General features: G+C 46.3%; 1 protein-coding gene across 2 annotated transcripts in view; it reads left to right on the forward strand.

The window, feature by feature from the left end:
• FLT3 (fms related receptor tyrosine kinase 3) overlaps positions 1-21,646 on the forward strand; it is an 842,728-nt gene that overhangs the window by 536,326 nt on the left and 284,756 nt on the right. For both annotated transcript variants that reach the window (XM_069639890.1, XM_069639891.1), the window contains exon 12: positions 14,692-14,867. In XM_069639890.1, coding sequence (XP_069495991.1) covers positions 14,692-14,867 — 176 coding nt within the window. The remainder of the gene's footprint in view (positions 1-14,691; positions 14,868-21,646) is intronic.

Raw genomic sequence — 21,646 nt, forward strand, 5'->3', positions numbered from 1 at the left:
TCACACAAATCACTTAACAAAGGTAACCAACAATAGATATAGGAGGAAAGCAGTTGGTTCGAACAATTGGCAGAATACTGGCCCCTACCACTAGAGACAGTTCTGTGTGGAGATCCCCCTACCTGGACAACCTGTAAAATAAAGATATACTACAAGCCTAGTCCATATATTGTTCAATGAGTCTTATTTCCTTCTAAAATGTTTCTACCACCCCAATGTACCTGGAATAGCAGAGTTCGATGACAAGTCGTCAATGGATCCTTCTTGAGTGGCTCCCTTTAAAGCAGGAGCCATGGATCATCGAGATCCCTCGAAGAAAGTGAACTCGGCATCAAGGCGGCAGCTCTGGTCCAAGCGATGCTCGCCAACGACAGAGAAAAGACGTCCTGCAAGGAAGAGGCTGCGGGGCACCTCGATGTTGATAGGTCAGGACGGCAAAGAGTTTGTGAAGAACTGTGGCCCAGCAAGGACATCAAGTCGCCCGGCGTCTCTACGGTCTTTGGGTGGTGGGAACCCCACCAGCGGATGCTCCTCGGCGCATCGACGGCATGGCTTTCTCCGGCGGGATAAGGCAGGTGGCGGTGCAGACGAGCGCGTCCGTGAATCAAAAGTCTTAGGCAAAGGAGCATTGCGGCTCCGGTCGTCGGTAGCACGGCATCAAGTGGTCCCCTCTTCAAGGCAACCCGCCTTCGACAGGCCTCCAGCGGTTATAGCAAACCTGCCAACCCTGGTTCTCCCCGGCGGTCCCAGTCTCCAGTCGGCAGCCTGTCGAGGGTCTGAATTTCAGGGCACTTTGGCAAAGGATAGCAGTGCTCGATGGTCCCTCGAAGCACGGGAAGAGGGCACTTAACTAGGTCAGTCTCAACGGCTTTCAGCTTTCGGATTTTGGTGAAGGGAGACAGCAGTCAACCTTCTTCTCCAGGCTCGGCTTCGAGATTAAGCGTCAGTTTAAACTTCAGCTTCTGAACGATTTTTAGCAGTGAGAGGACCCCAGATATACTAGTTGATCTCCCATTCATTCTGCTGGGTCACACTGAGGCAACCAATCACTCAGAAGGGCATTCAGCAGTCAGACAGCCAATCAGGCATACACTGTATTCAGGCAATTCTCCTCCCTCTCAGACACTCACAACAAGAAATGTGTATTGGGACAAATACCCAGCCATTCAACACTACACACTGCATTCATACCAGTTTCAGGCTGGGCTGTCTCAGTCATTGTGTCAAACACCAGATACCAGATACCAGACATCCACAACAAGAAGTGCATATTGGTCACACACTCCATTCACCGAGGTCCCACCCACACGGTGTACCCACAACATACAGTCACTGGGAAGGCTCCAGCCAGTCTGGCCTGGACTTCACAACAACTCCATATATGGAACTTCCACCCAACAGCCAGTCAGGGGAAAGGGACAGGGTCAGGGCTTCCCAGGACTTTGGGAAATCAAGGTAACATGCAATAGAAAGCAAGAGGTCGCAGGGGCCATCTTGGTTCCTGTCAGGAATCAACTGATTCCAATGGCAGTGCCTGGGTATCCCAAAATGGAGACTACCCAGAACATCTGTCAAATTCAGCATGGAGCTGCCACCAGCCCATACCCTGCTCTGTGGGCCACACACAGGTGCCCAAAAACATACACTAGGGGAACAGGGTTGTACCCCTACCCATGGGTGCCATAAGGGTATCCCATGGGTCTGTACACCAAACCAAAAACAGGAAGAGCTGCACTACCAGGAGTCCCACATGGACCCCTGGGCAGAAAACAATACACAACACAATGAAAAAGGACTACATGACAAGGACAGGGAGGCCCTGTCCCTCCAATGCATTTCCAACATCACACCCACGCTCTAACATAGTTGCATAATCACATCAACTGTTGCATGTGTTTTACTGTGTACGGTTTTGCTGTTTTCATAATCGCCTCAGCTCTTCCCCTCATGTGAAATCAACTGGCCTATATATAACACTTATTCTTGACAATATTGCAACTTCTCTTTGTCTACCTTATATCCCTTATCTGCCAGGATAGTGATTAACTGAATTGAGTCTTGTCTACACTCATCTTCAGTTGTGCTGCAAATCAAAATGTCATCTATGTACTGTATCACAATGCTTTTCAAATCAATATTGCTTTGGTCCATCTGAAGGACCGTGTTAAAGATCGATGGAGACTCACAGTACCCTTGGGGCAACCAAGTGCTTTTCAGATTAGTTTGTCGAAACATAAATGACGTAAGGTCTTGGGAGTCCTTCTGCAACGGGATTGAGAAAAACGCATTTTTCAAGTCAATCACCGTAAAATATCATGCCTCTGCTGGAATACTACACAATATTGTCGCTGGATTCAGAACTAAAGGAAACTGCTTCTACAATCTGGTTAATCAGTGTCATATCTTGAATGAATTTCCACAACCCTCCCTTTTTTAATAGGATACACTGCGGTATTAAACAGTGACTCTGATGTCACTAAAATACCTTGTTCCTTCAGGGCTGAAATAGTCTTAAAAATACTCTCATCTGCCTCTTGAGACATTGGGTACTGTCTTGCTCGAGCTAAAATTGCTCCCGGCTTAAATTTAATCTTAGCCTCCCCTACTCCCTTCAAAAGGCCTATGTCATAGCGCCCTGCAGTCTATAAAGAGTTGGGTACTTTTTCTAAATCTTCATCAAAAAATGCTGGACGCTGCCGCACTATTACCATTCGCCGTGGGATCTCTCTTTTCTCTATCCGGATCCGATATGTAATACCCATCTCAAATATTACTTCATTATCTGATGGATAATCTCTGAACATGTCTTTGTCTGTGACGTCAGTTAATCTATACCCTTCCCCAATGGCAATCACTGTTCTCCATGGCCTGCTTTCGCCATTGGTTCCTTTGAGCATGGCCATCTCCCCTCGCACTATGGCTGCATTAAACTATAGGGGAATAATCTATCCCCCCTCTTCGGCCATAGGTGTCTGTTGCCTGAACAAAAACTCATCTGGTATTCTCATAATCTTTCCCACTAAGCCGGGTAGCTATGTCAACAAAATGCGTACCCCATAAAGAAAAACTTCTGCTCTAATTGCATTCCTCGCTGAGACATTTACCCTGTAAATGCCAATATAAATTTGCCCACATTCATATAATGTACCCCTGGAGTAGAACACACTATGCCTTCATCAGCAAAAGAAATCGTCGTATTAAGTTTCATCATTAAGTCTCATCCTAGAATGTTCACTGGTGTCTGTCTTGAATACAATAATGGAACAGACATGTCATACTCTCCTAGGAGACTGGTAATTCATCAGTAAAAGTAACTCGACTTGTAGCTCCAGAGAATCCTTGCACATTCATGGCATTTCCGATATTGGGTATTTTCCCTCTCGTATTCATGAACGAGTAGCCACAGTGTCTACTAAAAAAGAAAAGATTTGTCTCCTATCATCACATCAATCCTTGGTTCCTCTTGCTGGTCTGGTGTCCCCGATATACTGAACACATCAAGTCGCCCTGTGAGCTTTCCTATTGTGGATATACTTATTCCCATAGCTGTGAAAGGACTTCCTCCTACCACAGTGACACTCCCTACTCTAGGTGTCAGTAACTGTCCCGTGTATGCATTCTGCTGTATCTGCATGGGTGCATGTTGCGATTGCCCTTGTGGAGGATTCAGTGGTGCTTGCTGTGGCTTCAATGCCTGTTGCATTTGCGGCGCTTGTGCTTGATACATTGTCTGATCTTGGGCAAACCCATCCCTAGTTTGTGAGCTATATGCTGGAGGATAAGCTGTCCCCCCTCTTGAGAATTGCCCATTCTGTACATACCCTTGGCTTCCATATGTGCGCGCATTGTGCCCTGTTATCACCCATGTCCAACATACAGGAGGAGCTCTTCTAATTTGCCCCCCTTCCATGCCCACACATTTCTTAAGCTGTCTCTGTACTTGCTCTGGCAATCCCTGATATAGAATGTGGTAAAATACTGCCACTGTCTTTCCCCACGGCTCCCGCATTTCAAGAGTCCACTATTCCTGAATACTCTGAATGTAAGCAAGTGGATCTTCGTCACCTTTCATTTTACATGCCATAATTGCACCCATATCTGATGTATCAGGATACTACACTGTAAGCGTTCTCCAAACATCTGCTCTACAATTATTAAATGGCGCTCCATCATGCGCTGTGCTCTGTGCCGTGACACTTGAGTATCCTGCTCTCGTCCAAATGTCATCAGCCCTTTGCCCAAGAATGGCTGCTAGGAGACCCTTAATGTCCCCTATTGCTAAGGTATTTCCCCCTGTCATTTTCTCTGGCTCATAGATCCCTTTTTCCGCACCCGCCATTAAAGTGGGAAGTTTACACCTTAAATTATCATTATCCATTTGTGGCCATGGAATATACTGTTGTCTGGGCCCTCCTTTCTCCAATAAAGGGAACTGCCTGAACCCAAATCCACAATCGGCTCCAATCGTCTGCCGATCAATAGTGGGGACAATGGTTCCTGATCACCTTCTTCCTGGCAGTGACCTCAGCCTACTCACATATGGTGTTGACTTTCCCTTCTCGCTATGCGATCGTCCTTTATGTCATTCTGGATATGCTATAGGATCTGGCGTCCAATCTATAGGCTGCTCTAGATCAGACCATCTCACTTCCTTGCATGTCTGCAGACATCCCTCAGGTCCACATGCACCTCCTCCCTCTTCCCCAGGGAAGGTTTCTCTTTCTTCGTCTGACATATCTAGTCCCCAACTAGTATGGCTCTCTCCTCTTTCACCCTTATCTAAAGTCAGCCTGTTTAAAGACAAGGCTGTATGCTTGAGACTAAATGGGTCTCTTTCTTCACTTTGTGATTGGAAGACCAGGGACTGTTCTCCCTTCCCTTGGTTTCCCGGTTTACTACTTTCTCTTAAGTCTTGATAGGCTTTATCAATCCTCTCTCTGATGCTCCCTATGGCAACATTCTCCTCTAGGGATACCCTAGACGGCCTTGACATTGCTCCCTTTGATGGGAGGAACTCCTCTATATTGCCCCTTGATATTAATGGACTCAGTTCCATTAACTCTTTCTGAATGAAATAAATATTGTTCTCCCTCTGTACCCTTTTTCGCTCTACTTCTTCATCTAATTCTCTTTGCTTTCTCGCTTCCCATCTAACTCTTTCCTCTTTATGTCTTTTCTCTTCTTTCATTTGCTCTAGGCTCTTCTTCGTTCCTTTATCTCTGTATTCTTTTATCCCTTAATTTCTGTGTGTCCTCCTCTCCTCCCTTCCTTTCTTGCTTATCTCATTCTTTGATTGCTTTGTCTGTTGTCATATTTCCTTTGCTCCTCTGCCCTTTCTTCTTTCCTTTGTTGTTCTTCCTGATACATCTCTTCTCGCCTCTGCCTATTCTTTCTCTTATGTTCATCCTCTTTCAAAAGTTTTTCTTGTTCCCTGTCTTTTCTGTCCTGCTCTTCTGTATCTTCCCTTTGCCTGACTTCCTCAATACTTTTCACATAAAGCTTGAGCAATATCTGTCCTCCTGTCCATTTGTTCTGTGCGAGCATTACCTCATGAGCTTTATTGTTTTCTCTTTTCTATCTCTTAATCTCTCATTCTATGTCTGTGGTTACATTCGATCGTTCCCTTTTCTCCTCCTTGTTCTGTAAGATCTTAAAGATCTCCTCCTTTATTCTAGTCTCTTCTGGACTATCATCACTGCTATAAGCAGGTGGTTCATATATCTAATTACTATACTCTGTCGCCGCTTTTAGTTCCTTTAACGGATACAATCCTACATCTTCTATACTGCCATCATTCACTTCGGGCGAGGTAAGGGTAGCAGAGGGCTCAACACCTTCCTCCCTACCCTGAGTAAGCATTCACTCCTCAGGCGGCGGGTCCGCCCCCTCTTTCTGATACATTTTCCAGAGCTCTAAAATAGCTAACCTTTTCTCTAATTACTTCCCTGTGTACGCATTGTGCCCGTATGCGGTCATGTGTTACAACACCGCTTTGACAGTGATCCCCCTTGTGGCCATGGCATGAACATTTTGTCTGCTGTGCCCTCTACCCATTCTGCACTATACTGTTTAAGCTTAGGTGTGTGTTTTGGCAGCGTTTTGTCACTTTTACTAGGTTCAAAGGGTTTGTCACTCGATTCATTCAACGCCCCCTCGCCCTCACCTGTGTCACTGGAGCTTGTTTGTGGATTCTTGCCTCTTCCTCTTCTTTTGGAGATTTGCTTCTTTTGGAAGAGATATGGTCTTCCTCAGAGGGAAGCCGTTATGCCTGCCTTATGATAAAGGGTGGGATAGTGGCCCCTCCCCTGAGGGAACCGTAAGAGGAAAAAACCTCTAGTCCGGCAGGTTCCAGAAGGATGGTGTGATGAGTACTCCAGTAGCTGCTGATTCCCCAAAATAAGGTAAGGAGCAGGTAAGGTCACTGCGAGGTGATCTGAGTTCAAAGGTCCAGGTAGGTTAGCAATGAATGTGCAGAGCTCTTGAAAGAGCTTGTCTGGTAATTAGGTACCACGCCAATGGCAAAAGCACAGAGAGCGCGAGTCCTAAGGGGCCAAGGAGCTAGAGAGAGGAGAAGAAAGGGGAGAAGCGCACGGCAGAGCCGCACTGGCCAAAAGAGGAAGGTAAGGGAAACAGAGAAACAGAAGTGAGCACAAATTCTAGTGGGACTCCAGGGAGGTGCCGCGGAGGCCGGCAGCAGCGAAAGCACAAGGAGCACAGAGCGGAAAAAAACAGGAGGCCCAGGGCTCGTGAGAGCTCCAAGTGAGGAAAACAGCGTTTAGACCAAAGAGGAGGAATTTGTGAGGGTTGCAATGCAACGGCTGCCGGGTGCCAGCTGGCTAAAACAGCCCGGCGATCGGCCATCTTGAAAACAATTAGACCGCAAATGCGACCAATTCAATGGCGGCAAGCTCTACACCGGTCCCACACGCACCAGTCTTGCAGGCGCATGACAATTGTACACAGGAGCATTAGCGGAGTAATATCTTCCATTGTGACAAGTCTCAATTGACTGTCAATACTTACCTTTGGTTACACAGATACATTTCAGATAAACAACAAATATGAGCACGCTCCAACCTTCACTGCTCAAAGCCTCTAATTCTCAATTATCTCAACCTACTTTTCGGTTGCCATTGACAATGACCTAAAATAGGTAATAACCTTTTAACTCTACTTCAACTTTACACAGCTTACTCTTGTCACTCTTCCACACCTCTTTTCATTTACATAATACACTACACACAGACAGTCAGACTAGTCGACTTTTCACATATAAACCATGGTACTCCTTTTCACCTAGCCTCTAAAATACTCTGATTGGAGTTTCAGTCATTCCCTATCATAAACATTTTTATGTGCTACCTAGTTATACCCTGATTGGGGTTTGAAATGGCTCCTTCTAGACCTGCCTTGAGGTAGGAAACCAGGCTCTCAAAACGCTCCTTGTTTTCTATAACGCTCTTGGTTATACTATAACGCTCCTCATTATATTTTAAACAACCCCTGTTACTTTTCTATGTTACCACAATCCCATTCCCTTATTTTGCCATTTCCCTCAATCTACTCACCATTTGCTCTTCAGCTCAAGACCTTCGGTATCGTCTCACATCCTCCAATCGACCACTGTCGCCTTCCTTCTGCTCTGGGCCTGTGGAAACCAGGAGGGATTTTCTCAAAGATGGACCCGTCCCACCTATATCGATCTTCTTGCAAGTATTCTATATCGGCCACTCTCCACAGGAAACCTTTCAATCTTTCGGCTAGATGGCGGAGGGTGTCCGATCGTCTGAAACACTGGAGATCTACTGGTAGATGGGTCTTTTCAGAACCATCCTATCTCTGCTCCCACGTGAACCCGTAGGCCCTTTAAGCGAGGTAACAATTTATTGGATGGATGTGGATGCAGAACTTACTCTTACATCAATAATAAGACCGACTCAGGAAGTTGGCAAAACTTAGCTGTTTTATTTGTAACCATGCTTCCTCCAGCTCCAACCAGCGGGGTCTGTTGGAGTTGATTCTCCATACGAAGGCCTGCGAGAGCTGCACCGCTAGGCAGTACCTGTGCACATCCGGGACCTCTGGGACGCCCACCGCCCAAACCCTGAAGCATGAAGCGCCTCAGTATCTGCTGTTTCTTTCCTTCCCAGACGTATTTTAGGATGCCCATCTGCAGCTTCTGTACGGCCTTTTTCTGGATAGTTACTGGAAGGGCTAGACAGTAGTAGAATAGGTTTATCTTCAGAGTTGTGATTCTGCCGAACCATGATATTTCTTGCTTCTGCCAACGCACCAGATCCTTTCTGAATTCTTTGAACAGTGGGGGGAAGTTTATTTTGTATATTCTTTCTGATTTGCTTGGGAGCTGTACCCCCAAATAATTGAATTGTGATTTTTCCCATGGAATCGGATAGTCAGCTTCTAGTGCTCTTTTGAACTTTTTTGGAATGTGATGCTCATAGCTGTTGATTTGGAGAGGTTTACCTGGAATCCCAACGCCCCCCAAATGCTTCTAATTCTTCCCACGGTGCTTTCATAGATGCTTCTGGTCGGGTGACAGTCAGTAGGACGTTGTTGGCGTATAAGGCCACTTTGTACGATTCCCCTTTGATTTCGAGGCTGTGTATTGCTGGGATGTGGCGGATTCTGCTAGCGAATGGCTCCATCGAGAGCGCAAATATGAGGGGGTATAGGGGGAATCCTTGTATAGTGCCTCTCATTATATTGATTCTGTCCGATCTGGCCCCAGTCATCCTGAGCCTGGTAGAGGGGTGCTGATAATTGGCTAGTGTCCATTTTATAAAGTTTGGGCCAAACCCATAGTGTCTGAGTGTTTCTTGTATTTAGCCCCAGTATAACATGTCAAAGGCTTTGTGTGTGTCGAGTGACAGGACCACCATTTCTAGCCCCATCGTGTTTTCTGATTCGATTATGTTTATAGTTCTGATGTTGTCTTGAGCACTGCGGCCCGGGATGATACCGGTTTGGTCCAGATGGATTATATCTGGGAGTAACTGTACTAATCTGCTCGCTAGGAGTTTCACGAACACCTTGGCATCGTTATTTAACAGAGTGATGGGCCTGTATGATGAGCATTGGTTGCAGGCTTTCTCGAGCTTCGGAATGAGGACAGTTAGCGACTCCTCCAAGGAAGGGGTGGTGGACCCTCTTGAGAGGAATTAATTAAACAGATTTGGGAGTTGGGGCGCGAGGATTCGGGCACACTTTTTATACAATTGGGCAGTGAGCTCATCCGGTTTTAAGTTACTCTCCGCTTCCGCAACCCTCGCCTCTAGTTTCTCCTTCAGTAGTTGATTATGCCGTCTGTGCCTTGCTGTGCAGTTGATCACAACCCCTCGGATGACTGGTTCCATCGCATGCCAGATGATTGCCTTAGAGGTGTCAGTGGTTGTATTCTCTTTGAAATAATTTGTCAGGGCGTCTGCTAATTCCATTCTGATAGCTATGTCCGCTAGGATCTGATCCTGCATTTTCCAGTATTGTTGCAGAGGCTCTGGCAGGCCCTGTATTCATAGGCGCATAGAGACTGGGGCGTGGTCTGATATGGCTCTGTTTCCTATCTGAATGTTTTCCACACAAGGGATGAGCCTACTGGTTGTCAGTAGTAGATCGATCCTCGAGTGCCCGTGATGGGCGTGCAAAAAGAATGTGTAGTCTCTTGCCCCCATGTTGGACAGCCTCCAGACGTCAATACTCTCAGTTTCCCTTAAAAATTCAGCCATGGCTAATGCTTTAACAAAGTCTTCCTTCATTGGAGGCAGTGTTTTAACCCAATTCAGTTCCGTAGGTAGGTTGAAGTCGCCTCCAATTAGTAGATTACCTTCGGCGAAGGCTGCAATGATTGGTAAAAGGTTGCAGAGGAAGTGATCTTGTGTGCTATTCGGGTAGTAGATTGCTACTAGGGTGATGGGCAGTTCAACCAGGAGGCCTTTTGATAGGAGATAGCACCCCTCTGGGTCCCTTTTGACTGTAATCTGTGTTAGTGGTAAGTCGTGGCTCAGCAGTAGGGCCACCGCTCTTTTCTTCTGCCCCGCTGAGGCAAAGTAGCATCTTGGGTAACGTTGGAAGGTGACCCATCTTTCGTCCGTTGCTAGGAGACGTGTTTCTTGTAAGCAGACAATATCTGTTGCTAGTTGGGAGAGCCTGTGCTCCACCGATTTCCTCCTGCCTGGGGCATTTAGGCCTTGTACGTTCCAGGTTGTCATGGTAAGTTCCTTATCCAAAGGGACCATTTGTGTTAAGAATTTTTGCTTTCCTTGATGTGGCCCTTGGTTCTTTTAAGCCGCTTGGCGCCCTCACGTCAGCCGAGGCATTTTCTGATGTTAAGCTTGCTTTGCTTCGAGTCTCATAGCTCCATGAGTCTCCTTCCCTGCCAGGTACCCGCCGCCTCCCGCCCTGCCTCTCTACCCCTGTCCTTCTCAGCCAAACAACAAAGGGAAAAGAAAAAGAAGAACTGTTTTTTAGGTCCAGCCATCCACCAACGGGGCAACCGGCTGCGCCAACACTGCCGCTTCAGTCAGAGGTGACTGCGCCTCCTCAGATTCCGGTAAACTTGTGGTTGTCTGAACTTGCGTTCCATCATTTTCTTTGACATTGTGTGTTGCTGCAAAGGCACTGTCCCTTCGATTAGCTGGGATCGGCTTATGGGATTGGGGCTTTTGCCTGGATATTAGAGGTTCCTTGGAGTCAATTAGACTGCTTTTATGCGGGACGCAGTTGTGCCCCCATCTTAGTGGGCTCATGTAAGAGCAATTTATGATGCTTTAGGGGGCTTGACCTGATGGGGGCCCTCGCCCTCAGTGGTTATTGGATTTTTTGTTTTTGGAGGGGGGGCCTCGAACTCTATGCCGACCCTCCACCCTGGACCAAGGCCTCGGGGGATCTCGCTCTGTCCCCTCCATGTTGGGCATTAGTCGGGTTCGCCTTGTTCTGCTTCCGGGTTCATGAAGTTTTCCGCTTCTTTTGGAGAGAGGGTGTACCGAGGCTTGCCCTCCCATGTGAAAGTGAGAGCCATGGGGAAGCTCCAGCGGTATATGATTTTCCTTTCACGGAGCCATTCAGTCAAAGGTTTTAGTGCCTTTCTCTTTGCCAGTGTGGTTGCGGCCAGATCTTGGTACAAGGAAATCGTGTCATCTATAAAGTGAATGCGGGCTGTCCTTCTGGCTTCCCACATTATTTCTTCTTTGAGTCTATAGAAAAGAACTCTCGCTAGCATGTCTGCTGGTGAGGAGGAGCTTTGCTTAGATCTTGTTCTGTGCGCTCTGTCGAGTTCTAGCAGGGATTTGTCCGGGAGGGTTAAGATGAAGCGGAAGTGCGGAACAGGTCCTAGACGTACGTTCCCAGATCCTCGTCGGAGACTGACATTTGGATTCCCCTCAGGCGGATGTTGTTATGCCTAGACCGATTTTCTGTGTCTTCCTGTTTGGCTTCAAGTGCATCACAACTGGCCTCAAGTGCTGCGAGCCTGCCCGCCCCCTCTCGATCTCAAATTTCTGTTCGTACAGTGTGGTTTCAATTTCTTCCATTCTTGCTTCAATGTCAATCTTACTTTTCACCTCTTCGTGCCCTTTCTGGTATTCCTTGGTGAGAGCTGATGAGAGTTCTTGTAAATCTGATTTTGTGACTGTTTGTGTCGACAGGTCAAAGCTCATTTCAGGAGGATTACCTATTGTTGCACTTTGGTTGCGCTCGCTTCTTTTCGCTTTCTCCGCCATAGGTGTTGTTAGTAGCGCTGCAATGTCTGCTTGGTTGACTTGGGGTTCTCAGACATTGTGTCATGGTATGTTCACCCTAGCTCCCAGGGGGTGGGGACAGTGCAATTGGTGCCCATACCCTTGTTTGAATAGTTCGGGTCCTGGTTCCCACTAAAGCTAGGGGTCCCTGTGCGCTCCAAAGATTGTTGACGCACCTATATTTGGGGTGGGCTTATGATGCGGGCAGCTCAGGTAATCTTGTTTTGCCAGGGTCAGGGTTACAGGATGTAGTCTATCCTTTGTAATGCCGCCGAACTGTGTCGTTTGGCGCTGTATGGTGCTGTAGTTCACAGTTTTTATGGATGGGGGTCCCACCTCATCGTACTATCCAGTTATTCCCCTTCTCAGTTAATGAGGCGGTATAGATTCGCAGACCAAGTAGAAGTAATCACAAACTGTATGACCGCACCTCTTGTGCTAGATCAGGTCTCTGTCCAGGAAGGCCTTGCGGGCAACACGGCTCCGGCCCCTGCAGAACGCCCCCCTGGACACTTCAGTTGGGTCGGGGGCACCACACCAGGCTTGTCATTCCAGCCGTTCACCTTAGCTTTTGCCCCTGCCGTCGGGGAGGGCCACGGTCTAGGGAGACACCCTTGGTGCTTCTGCTGGTGAGAGATAAGTGGCAGCGGAAGCGTCGAGGTACCCTTTGTTCGGTGGGGTCTAGGTCGTGGGACCTGGGCGGGGAGCCGCAGAGGTGCTCTAAGTAGTTGCGTGGTCCACTTGGCTGGGAGAGGCTTGTAGCTGTGGGCACTAGGCTTCTCTGTCTGACTGGTATCTCCAAGCATCCCCAAGCATTTAGGGTTCAGTGTGTTTGTGTCTCCAGGGGCCCCAGCAAGAAGGATGAGTGGGGACCTGGGAGGCGCAGGCCGCTCGAGGGGACCCACTGAGAGGTAAGGCAAGTGCCGCCTTACCTTTGACTAGGTTTCCAGATGTTCGCTGGCTGGGTACGAGTTGGCAGATGAAATGGGGAGTCGGGGGGAGCCCCGCATGAGGGATGGGTCACTCCGGCCCAACCCTGTGTGGAAGGGGTCCGCTCGTGGTCGCAGGGCTTGCACCCCTGCAGAAAGCACGCTACGGGAGCCGCCCAGTCCTTTGTTGGTTTTATGCTGGAGGTTGGATGGCAGACCTCAGCCGCTTGCAGTTGCAGTCGCCCCCCCAGCCCCCAGATCGGGAGCACTCCGTTATGGGAGGGCACTCCCTGGTGTAGCTAGCCCTGTTGCTGGTTGGAGAGGTGGTTCCACAAGAGTCAAGCCACCCCGGAATCAAATGACTGGGTGAATGTAGATCGTAGGTTAATGCCTGCCCGGCTGCATTCTGGAACCTGAGGTCGGGCTTCAGTCCAGGGTGCTCCTGGGCCACAGGAGAGGGCGCTTGGGTATCTGGGTCCGGGTCCCCTCCTCTTTATTGCATGTTTGGCTGTCAATGCTGCTTTCCCCCCATGGCCGGGAGCGGAGGGGGTGACATGTGTTACTCTGGGGGGGAGACCCCGCCTGCCGCTGTGGGACCATTGCTCGTAGTGCGGAGCCCCAGGGTCTGCTACTCCAGGATGGATCTGGAATTCTGGGATCCCTTATGGTGATGTGGTAGTCCTCTCGACACGGCAAGCCACCGCTGTGTGTCACACCGCCAGATTGTAGAGACAGGGTGAGGAGACCCCACGGGGGCAGGCTTCTGCCGAAGCTTCTGCTGGGGAAGGGGGAGCTTTCCCACTGGCGGAAGGGAGTGGGAGTCCGTTCTGGGGGGGGTTCAGTAAGTGGCTCCCCACCACGCTGCCCCCAGGGGCCAGGCTCCACTTAGGCGGTTGACACCGCTGGCGGATCTAGACCGTTGGAGTGACCGCTATCTTGCTGCTGGATCCTGCACTGCACCTCACCCAGCTTCGGACCGGGGGAACTCCGGGTTCTAGCTGCCGCGGGGGGGCCAGAAGCTGTTCAAAGACTGCTGCAACACTTTGGCTTCAGGACACACCGCATATTAATGTTGAAACTTCGCTTTCACCGGGGCATTAGGGTTGACAGCATGGCACCAGCCGGGAGTTCTCACAGAGCCGATCCGACCACCATGGCTCCATGCCACGCCCCCTGATTTAAATACGATTTATGCTTGCTTTAACTTGGATTTTTACTCCATTCAATTTATTTTACATTATGTTACTTGACTTTACGTCCATTATGTTGAAATCTTTTCTTGACATGCGATTTTTGATGATTTTAACTGAATTTCTATGATCCCTTTGGATGATGTTTCATGACATTGTTTATGTGCTTTTGCATAACACATCACTCTACCATACTCATTTCTTTTTCTTTTTGTAATGGCTGACTACTACTGTGGCATATTGACACACAAACCCACACCTGGCATGTGATTTTACTTGATTCACCTTTTGGTGAATACTGGTTGACCAATTGTGTTTTTGATATAATTTGACTGATATGGATAATTGACATTGTGGTGATCAGAATATTGAGCTTTGCCCTGATGAAGGACCATGTTGGGTTGGAAATGCATTGGCACACTAAGAATCTGCATTAAAAAGTGACAGAATAAATACAACCACTAGTAAAAGTCACATTTCAGAATTAAATTCTTCAAATTCTTCACTGCCACTGAATATGAACTATTCTATTGAAATATATTGTAAATAAAACACTATGTGGTCTTCAGGGAGTGCAGACCTTACCGACGGCTAGCCTTGGTACCTTTTTCTCAGTTCTATTACAGTGTCCAGCACAGAGGCAAAAATTTGAGGTTTTGCCCCACACTCACATTATTAAGAAAGCAAAGAATCAAAAAAAGCTGCTCCAAAACCAAATTGAATTAATGAGTTGTGCCCACTCACCAATTACTCAATAGAGCTGTAATTCTTTGTCACTGTCTGAAGTTTACTAACACGTAAAATGCTTTTTTTTTGTAGCTGCACCGATGTAATTAGAGATGGCATCAAGAGCGACACGCCAGAGAGAAGCTTTGAATCCTGGAAATCTATCAGCACCCTCGATCTTACCAAAGTGATGGGAAGCGTTTCTATTCGTTGCTGTGCAAATACCTCTGCAGGTGTATTCTGTGCACATGAAATATTTAACCACCCAGGTATTGAACATGTGGCTATTACTTTCCTACATTGAGACCTTGTTTGAGAATGTACATGAAAGATGCCAGATATTCTGACAATACGCTGTAAATTCCAGCTTTACCACTGTGAACCGACCACGCATGAACTGTGACTAGCTTGGCAGATCTACTGCTTGCCATGCAAGCCATGTGTAAAACCACATGCTTAGGACTTGCTTATTTAATGCTCTGCATCTCTGTAACTGAACAAAGATTGTATCCCAGATTCCAAAAAGCAGTTTTTGCACCAGTTTTGTACTTTAGCCCAGTGCCCGGCACAGATTGATATTTCAGAAAGTTCTGCAAGGTGCCATCTGAGTTAAATTATATGTTGGTGCCCTTAACAGGGCCTGTGCCGCAATCATGGAATTATAGGCAGCTGACTGGGGTGCCTGCAGCAGTGGGGAACCAGTGATATTCATTTTGGACCTAATAACATCTCAGATCCTGTCCCTTTGTACAGTGTGCAATGGGACGGCACCATAATTCATAATTGCACTACCCCAGGTGTGACATAAGTCCTTGCACAGGTCCTGGTCCTTGATTTGCCTTACATGCAGGGAAGGAAATGGTCATCGTCAAGGAGCAACCCTGTGTAGAATGATTCAGCACTCACCACAGATCCTGCAGCAGTGACACTGTTACTGCTTCAGGAATCCCAATTTCTAGACCACCCGAGAGGTTTTCCATGATTTAAAGCACTGTAAGGGTCATGCAGATGTGTGGTGCGGTGAGGGTGGATAGGAATCTGGGATTTAAAGCAAATGTTGTGCACACTGCTTTTGTCTTGTGCTGGAGTGCCCCCCTTTGACATTTGCTGGAGGGCTACAGCAATGGCTTCATGAGAAAGCAATAATGCAAGAAATGAATCCTCCAATAGACAACCTTGACTGCCAGCATTTGCAGGGTTCGGGGGGCTCCGGTGGCTCGAAATAATCATCTGCTTTGTGCATCCAAATATCCTCCTCTGCGCCCTGGTTATATGATTGTACTCCTTCTAGGGGTGAGGTTGCAGCTCATTGAAACTTACATTACTTTGCACGTGTTCATGCAGTCAATTTTCCTGATGGAACCTTGTTTGTTTGTTTGTTTTATTATTTATAATGCGCAACATACCCTAAGGTAACAGGGCGCAGCAGTTACATGTATATGCAAAGCTTAGTTACAACAATGTCAAAATTTACATACAGGTATTAAATACAAGGGGTGCATACAAATAGAACCTATTTACAGGTGGATGGTACAGGAGAAAATATACAGATGATACATACAGCTTACATCAGCAATATATACAGGTATGGGTGAATGTGTACAGGTATACTTTTGTTGGGAGGGGTAGTTGTGGCTCCTCACAGCAGTGAATCCTGGCTGCTTGCTGCATTTAATGATCATTCGATTTCAGCCACAGGATAGTGTTGGTCCAGAAATTTTGGGAAGTTTGGTCAGTTCTCAGTGTGGGAGGTAGGGAGATCCACAGTTTGGCTGCTTTCACCGGGAAGCTGTTACCACCGATTGTGGAACAATTGAAATTAGGAATAGAGAGGCAATCTTTATAAGCTGTTCTAGAAGGTCTCAGGGAGATCTGTCTGTGGAATATGTCGACCAGGTAAATGGGAGCAGCATTGTTAAGGGATTTGTGGGTGAGTGACAACGTTTTTAGGAGGATTTTATCATTGGTTGGGAGCCAGTTGTTCTGTTGGCTACTCTCAAAAATGTGGTCTCTTCTGGAAATGCCAAATGCCGCTCTAAGGGCATTGTTTTGTAAAGTTTGGATTTTTCTAATAGTGGCTTTGGTTGACCCTGGATAGAGGGCGTTGCAATAGTCCAGGCGAGACAGGATGAGGGCTCTAGCCAGGATGGTGCAGCTAATGTCAGAGAGAAATGGCTTAGCTGTGCGGATAAGTTTACACGTGTAAGCTGTGGAGGACGCTAAAGAATTGACTTGTTTGGCAAATGAGAGGTTTGAGTCAAGGTAAAAGCCTAGCGTTTTTACCTCATGTCCTACTTTGATGCTGTTGCCATCAATTATAAATGAGGAATAGTCAGGTCCTAGTTTTTTTAGGCTAGAGGTGGTGCCCAAGATGATGAGTTCGGTTTTATCATCATTCAGGCATAGTCCATGCATGGCCATCCATGCCTGGATGATGATGTACACTCTGTTCACCAAGGCCAAATCCATTTCATAATCCACAGAAAGCGGGAGGAGGATCTGAGTATCATCTGCATAGTTAGTGTAGGTGATAGCGAGATGATCCAGATCATCAAAAAGGGGCTTGGTAAAAATGTTGTACAGTGTAGGGGAGACACAAGAACCCTGAGGCACGCCTCAGGTAATTGGTATAGGGTCGGCAGCTGCTGTGGGCGAAAAACCCCTCATGGTTGTACCATTTAGGAAGGATCTAATCCAGGTAACTGCTTTATCAGAAAACTGTGCAGCTGTGTTAAGGTGGTTGCATAAAATAGTGTGATCGACCAAGTCGAATGCAGCCGGGAAATCTAGGAGGAGGAGTAGGGCAGCTTTGCTGTTATCTCTAAGCTCGTAAACTTGGTTCTTGAGGTCGATGAGGGACCTTGCATAATAAGCTTATATTTTGTGTGAACTATCTGTCTCTAAGTCCAAATAGATTTTTGCATTGCTTCATAGAGAGAGTACACTGGCTTCAATGTGGCTGCCCTCAACAGGATGCACCTAGTAACAGGAATATGGCAAGCCCTCGGAAAATCTCCTAAATTACACCTACCTCAAAAAGTGACAAGGCAATCTAAGTATTGGGGCAGCAGGGAGTGCACTGACAATTGGGGCACTTCACCATACTGTGTGCTTCCAGAGGTGGGGCATTCTAGGTATGTTGGTGGATTAAAAGGTTTGGGTGATACAGGACACCCTTCAGATAATGTGGTCATATTGAGTGGGGTTTAGGCAACAGGTTCCACTGATAACAAGGGAAAAGGACCCCAGAGCTGGACAGGAACCAAAATGTTTCTGGTTTGAAACTAAAGTTCACTCACCCACACAAAGATAATGCAATACCTCTGTCTAGTGGCGTCTACTTTGTCATAGCTATGAATCTGAAATTTTTAATTTGGAGAGGCAAAGCCTTTTTTGCGTACAGACGGAAAAATATTCTATATGAAACTTTGGTAAAGAATGTTGGGATCTTGCTTCATTCACACATGAGCTAATGGGATTCACCTAATTTCAAAGGAATTGATTTGTATCTCATCGTACCCAGAGTGGTCCACCTCCCCCAGTTTCCTAAATGGAGTATGTCTCCTTTCTGCAAAATTTCCTTTCTACGCATTTACAGGTCACCTGGTTATATAAGACTGTATGGATCCTAGTGAACATTAACATCTGGCTGAAGCTTCCCTATAAATAGGTTAACAGGGCTTCTAATCCCAAACCTACAAGGGCTGGACCTTGATATTCTTAGTCATGACGTGACACACATAGCGGGACACATTGTTTACACCCTTTTCTTCCCCTAATCATTTAAAGTCCTTGCCAAATATGAATCTACTGTGGTGTGATCACTCAGGTCTGGGCATCTCTGTAATGGCCAGTGAGGCTTGCATTGTGTCATAAAGAATCAAATGCCCTATCCAGGAGAATGGAAATCAATCCATCTTAATGAAGACCCAAACCAACTTCTCAAGAAAACTATACCCTCCTTCATTAAGCTTTCAAACCCACTTTTAGGGACAAAGTCCTTTGGTGACCGGATACAATGGACCCTTAAAAGCTGTGAACTAGTGAAGCCACAGAACAAGCCATATTGGTTATTGGATGATTTAGAAATACTACAATGTGCTAATAAGTCACTCAAATGGAGAAAGATCCACAGGCCTAGAAACAACTTAGCTTACCTTACTCATAGAAGAGGTTGTCACTCAGAAATCTAGGTTCTAATACCAAAAACTCCTGGATAGTCCAATCACCCAAAAGGAGGTGTTCAAGATCGTTGCAAACTTCCGATGCCCTTCCGCCCTTGCTACTAACATTACACCACTGTAACTTGTGTCTGCACACTTAAAAAATAAATGTGTCTCCCTTGGCTATCACATTCATGAAAAACTCAGTGCCTAATTTCATCATTTTACCATACAAGCCAGCACCAGTATCTTTTCCTCTTCCCCTAATTCCCTCCATTGCCCAACAATGTACTTCTTTCTTTTGCTCCCCTTGTATTTCTTTGAAAAACAGGGATGTCACATTCAATCAGAAATGACTTGCAATCACAAATGTACAGATTTTAATTGGTTATTTATAACGCGCTTAATATCCAAAGGTTTCTAAGCGCAGGCCCAGGGATCGAATCTGTGTTGCTCCGTGTCGTCTTTCTTCTAAAGCGAACACGTTTCGCCTGAGCTATCCTCCCGAGACCATATCAGATGCTTTCAGATGCTTTCCGCAGAAAGGTGCTCGCACGAGAGCATAAAGGTGAGGACAAGCGTTAAGCCAGTTTATGAGGCTACGAACGAAGAGGGGCATAGACCAAGAGCAAAACAAAAACAACATACAAATTTAAGAAACAGGTGATTTACAAATATAACAAGAGGTCAGATAATGTTAATTTCGGGCAAAAGCTCTTAAAACGTGCATCCTCATCAATAAACATACAAATAGTAAAACACGATAAACAAAGATAGCATTACCCTAGGGCGGCAAGTGCTTCAAACTAAAGAGGATTACCATACAAATATATGAAATTGCATTTATTCATTCATTATTGTATGTATTCCTTTATTTAAATACAGGAGGAACAATGCTGTTTTGATCACTAAACAACATACAATAAATAAAAAAATCAGATTTGATGGGAAGCAGTTCTTACAATAATACACTTTAACAAATGGAATCCTGCAATGATATGATATGATAGTTTATTTATATAGCGCCTAACACAATGTGTTTCAAAGCGCTTCAAGGCAAGGGAGGGAACAAGGGAAAATACAATGACATTCTTACAGGCCATGAACAGTAAGGATGTGAAATTAACTTTCGTACTCGGCCTGACGACATTTCAGATAGTGCAAGAGGTAAGACATAGATAAGGAAGGGAGGGGGAGAGTGGGGACGAAATGGAAGCAGACAGGCGACTACCGTACTAGGCCTGAGGACATTTCTGGTAGATCTGGAGAAAAACAAAAGGTGAGGAAGAAGGGTGCAGAAAGGGAGGGGAGGAACAAAACAAGCGACTATCATACTAGGCCTGACATTTCAGATAGTGCTGGAGGGGAGGTGGGGAGGAAAAAAACAGTAATGGGAGGGTGGAGGAAACAGACATGGTTGCTATCATATTAGGTCCAGGGACAATTCTGATAGAGTAAGTGCATAGAAGACAGTAAGCGGAGGAGATAGGAAAAGGGAGAAGGGAAAGGAGGAGAGAGCAGAAAGTAAGCAGTCAAAAAGAGGTGAGTATCAAGAGTGCAGAGCGAATACAATTGCGGAAGTCAGTAGTCACATAGTGTTGCAAGCCAGGATAAAGATGGCTTGCAATACCAGTATTACAGCCCGCAAACATGTTATCACAGGCTAGTTGTGACATCACTACTGACCTGTAATAATAAAATGAAAACCACTCCATAATCAGTTATTATGCTTCAGTTATATCACAATGTGAGCCAGTACAGGGCAGAATTCAAGCTCCCACTGCAGCACTTAATCCAAGCTGAAACAAGCTTTACACATTCCTTTTTTTCTAAAATGACTTTCTGCGGCACTTTACACCCAATAACTGATAAGGGAATGTTTATGGTAATTTGTTTATTTTGGGCGCTGCTGCAGTTTAACACATGAGGGCAAGAATATACAATAACATCTTGATTCTTGCTCTTTTGCACATTCTATAGCATGCCATAAAAACATGTTTATATGCATTTTGCTTAAACAATTTTTCTGCAGCACATCAGCAGCTGTATATTTGTTTTTTTCAATCCAAACAGATGTTACATTGATTATATGTATAAGCAACTGGAAAAGCGCCTGTAATATATTAAACAGGAGACCATGGGCCTCATTACACGGACGGCGGTAAGGGTTTACCGGTACCAGTAAGGCTACCAGTGCCGGTAAACCCTTACCGCCTTACTACGAGTTCCCTTTGTGGGACCCTACCTTAACTGCTGGTTTTACGAGCCGTTAAGGATGGGACCCGCAAAGGGACCTAGGAGGTAATTACGGTACCGCAATTTGCGGTACCGTAATTACCGCCTTCCCCATTCCCATTGAGCCCTATGGGGGCAAAAATGGGAATGGGGAAGGGCCATGGTGAATGGGGAATTACTGCCCCCACGCACCTTGGGATAGGGCGGTAATTCCGCCATTCACCATGGCGGACTCGGTAAAATCCAGCGGCAACCATGGTGCTCATAGCGCCATGGTTACCGCCGTCCGTCTAATGAGGCCCCATATATTAACGGGGATGAGAATGTAGTGCAATGCATTATAAGGAATCAAAATACTCTATCATATATAAAACGGCTCTTGCGAGTCACCTTAGAGTTCTGTGAACTTCTTCGGCCTCATTACTCTGTTGGGCCACTGAACTCTTTGGTGACATGCAATATCCTTATAATGTATGGTGGGGGTACTTTATACCATATATTATGTAGCATAGGAGGGAGTAGTGTGTTCAGAGAGGGAGGTTGGGAAAAGGGAAGGGTGAGCTCTCTTTTTAGCAAATAAGTGAAATTTTAGCAGAGCTTGAAGTGATCCACACTCAACTGGCTTTGATTGTGATGGGCTCCAATGGAGT

Source organism: Ambystoma mexicanum, chromosome 7q, assembly GCF_040938575.1.
Source record: "Ambystoma mexicanum isolate Mex_15411 chromosome 7q, UKY_AmexF1_1, whole genome shotgun sequence".
Lineage (NCBI taxonomy): Eukaryota > Metazoa > Chordata > Amphibia > Caudata > Ambystomatidae > Ambystoma > Ambystoma mexicanum.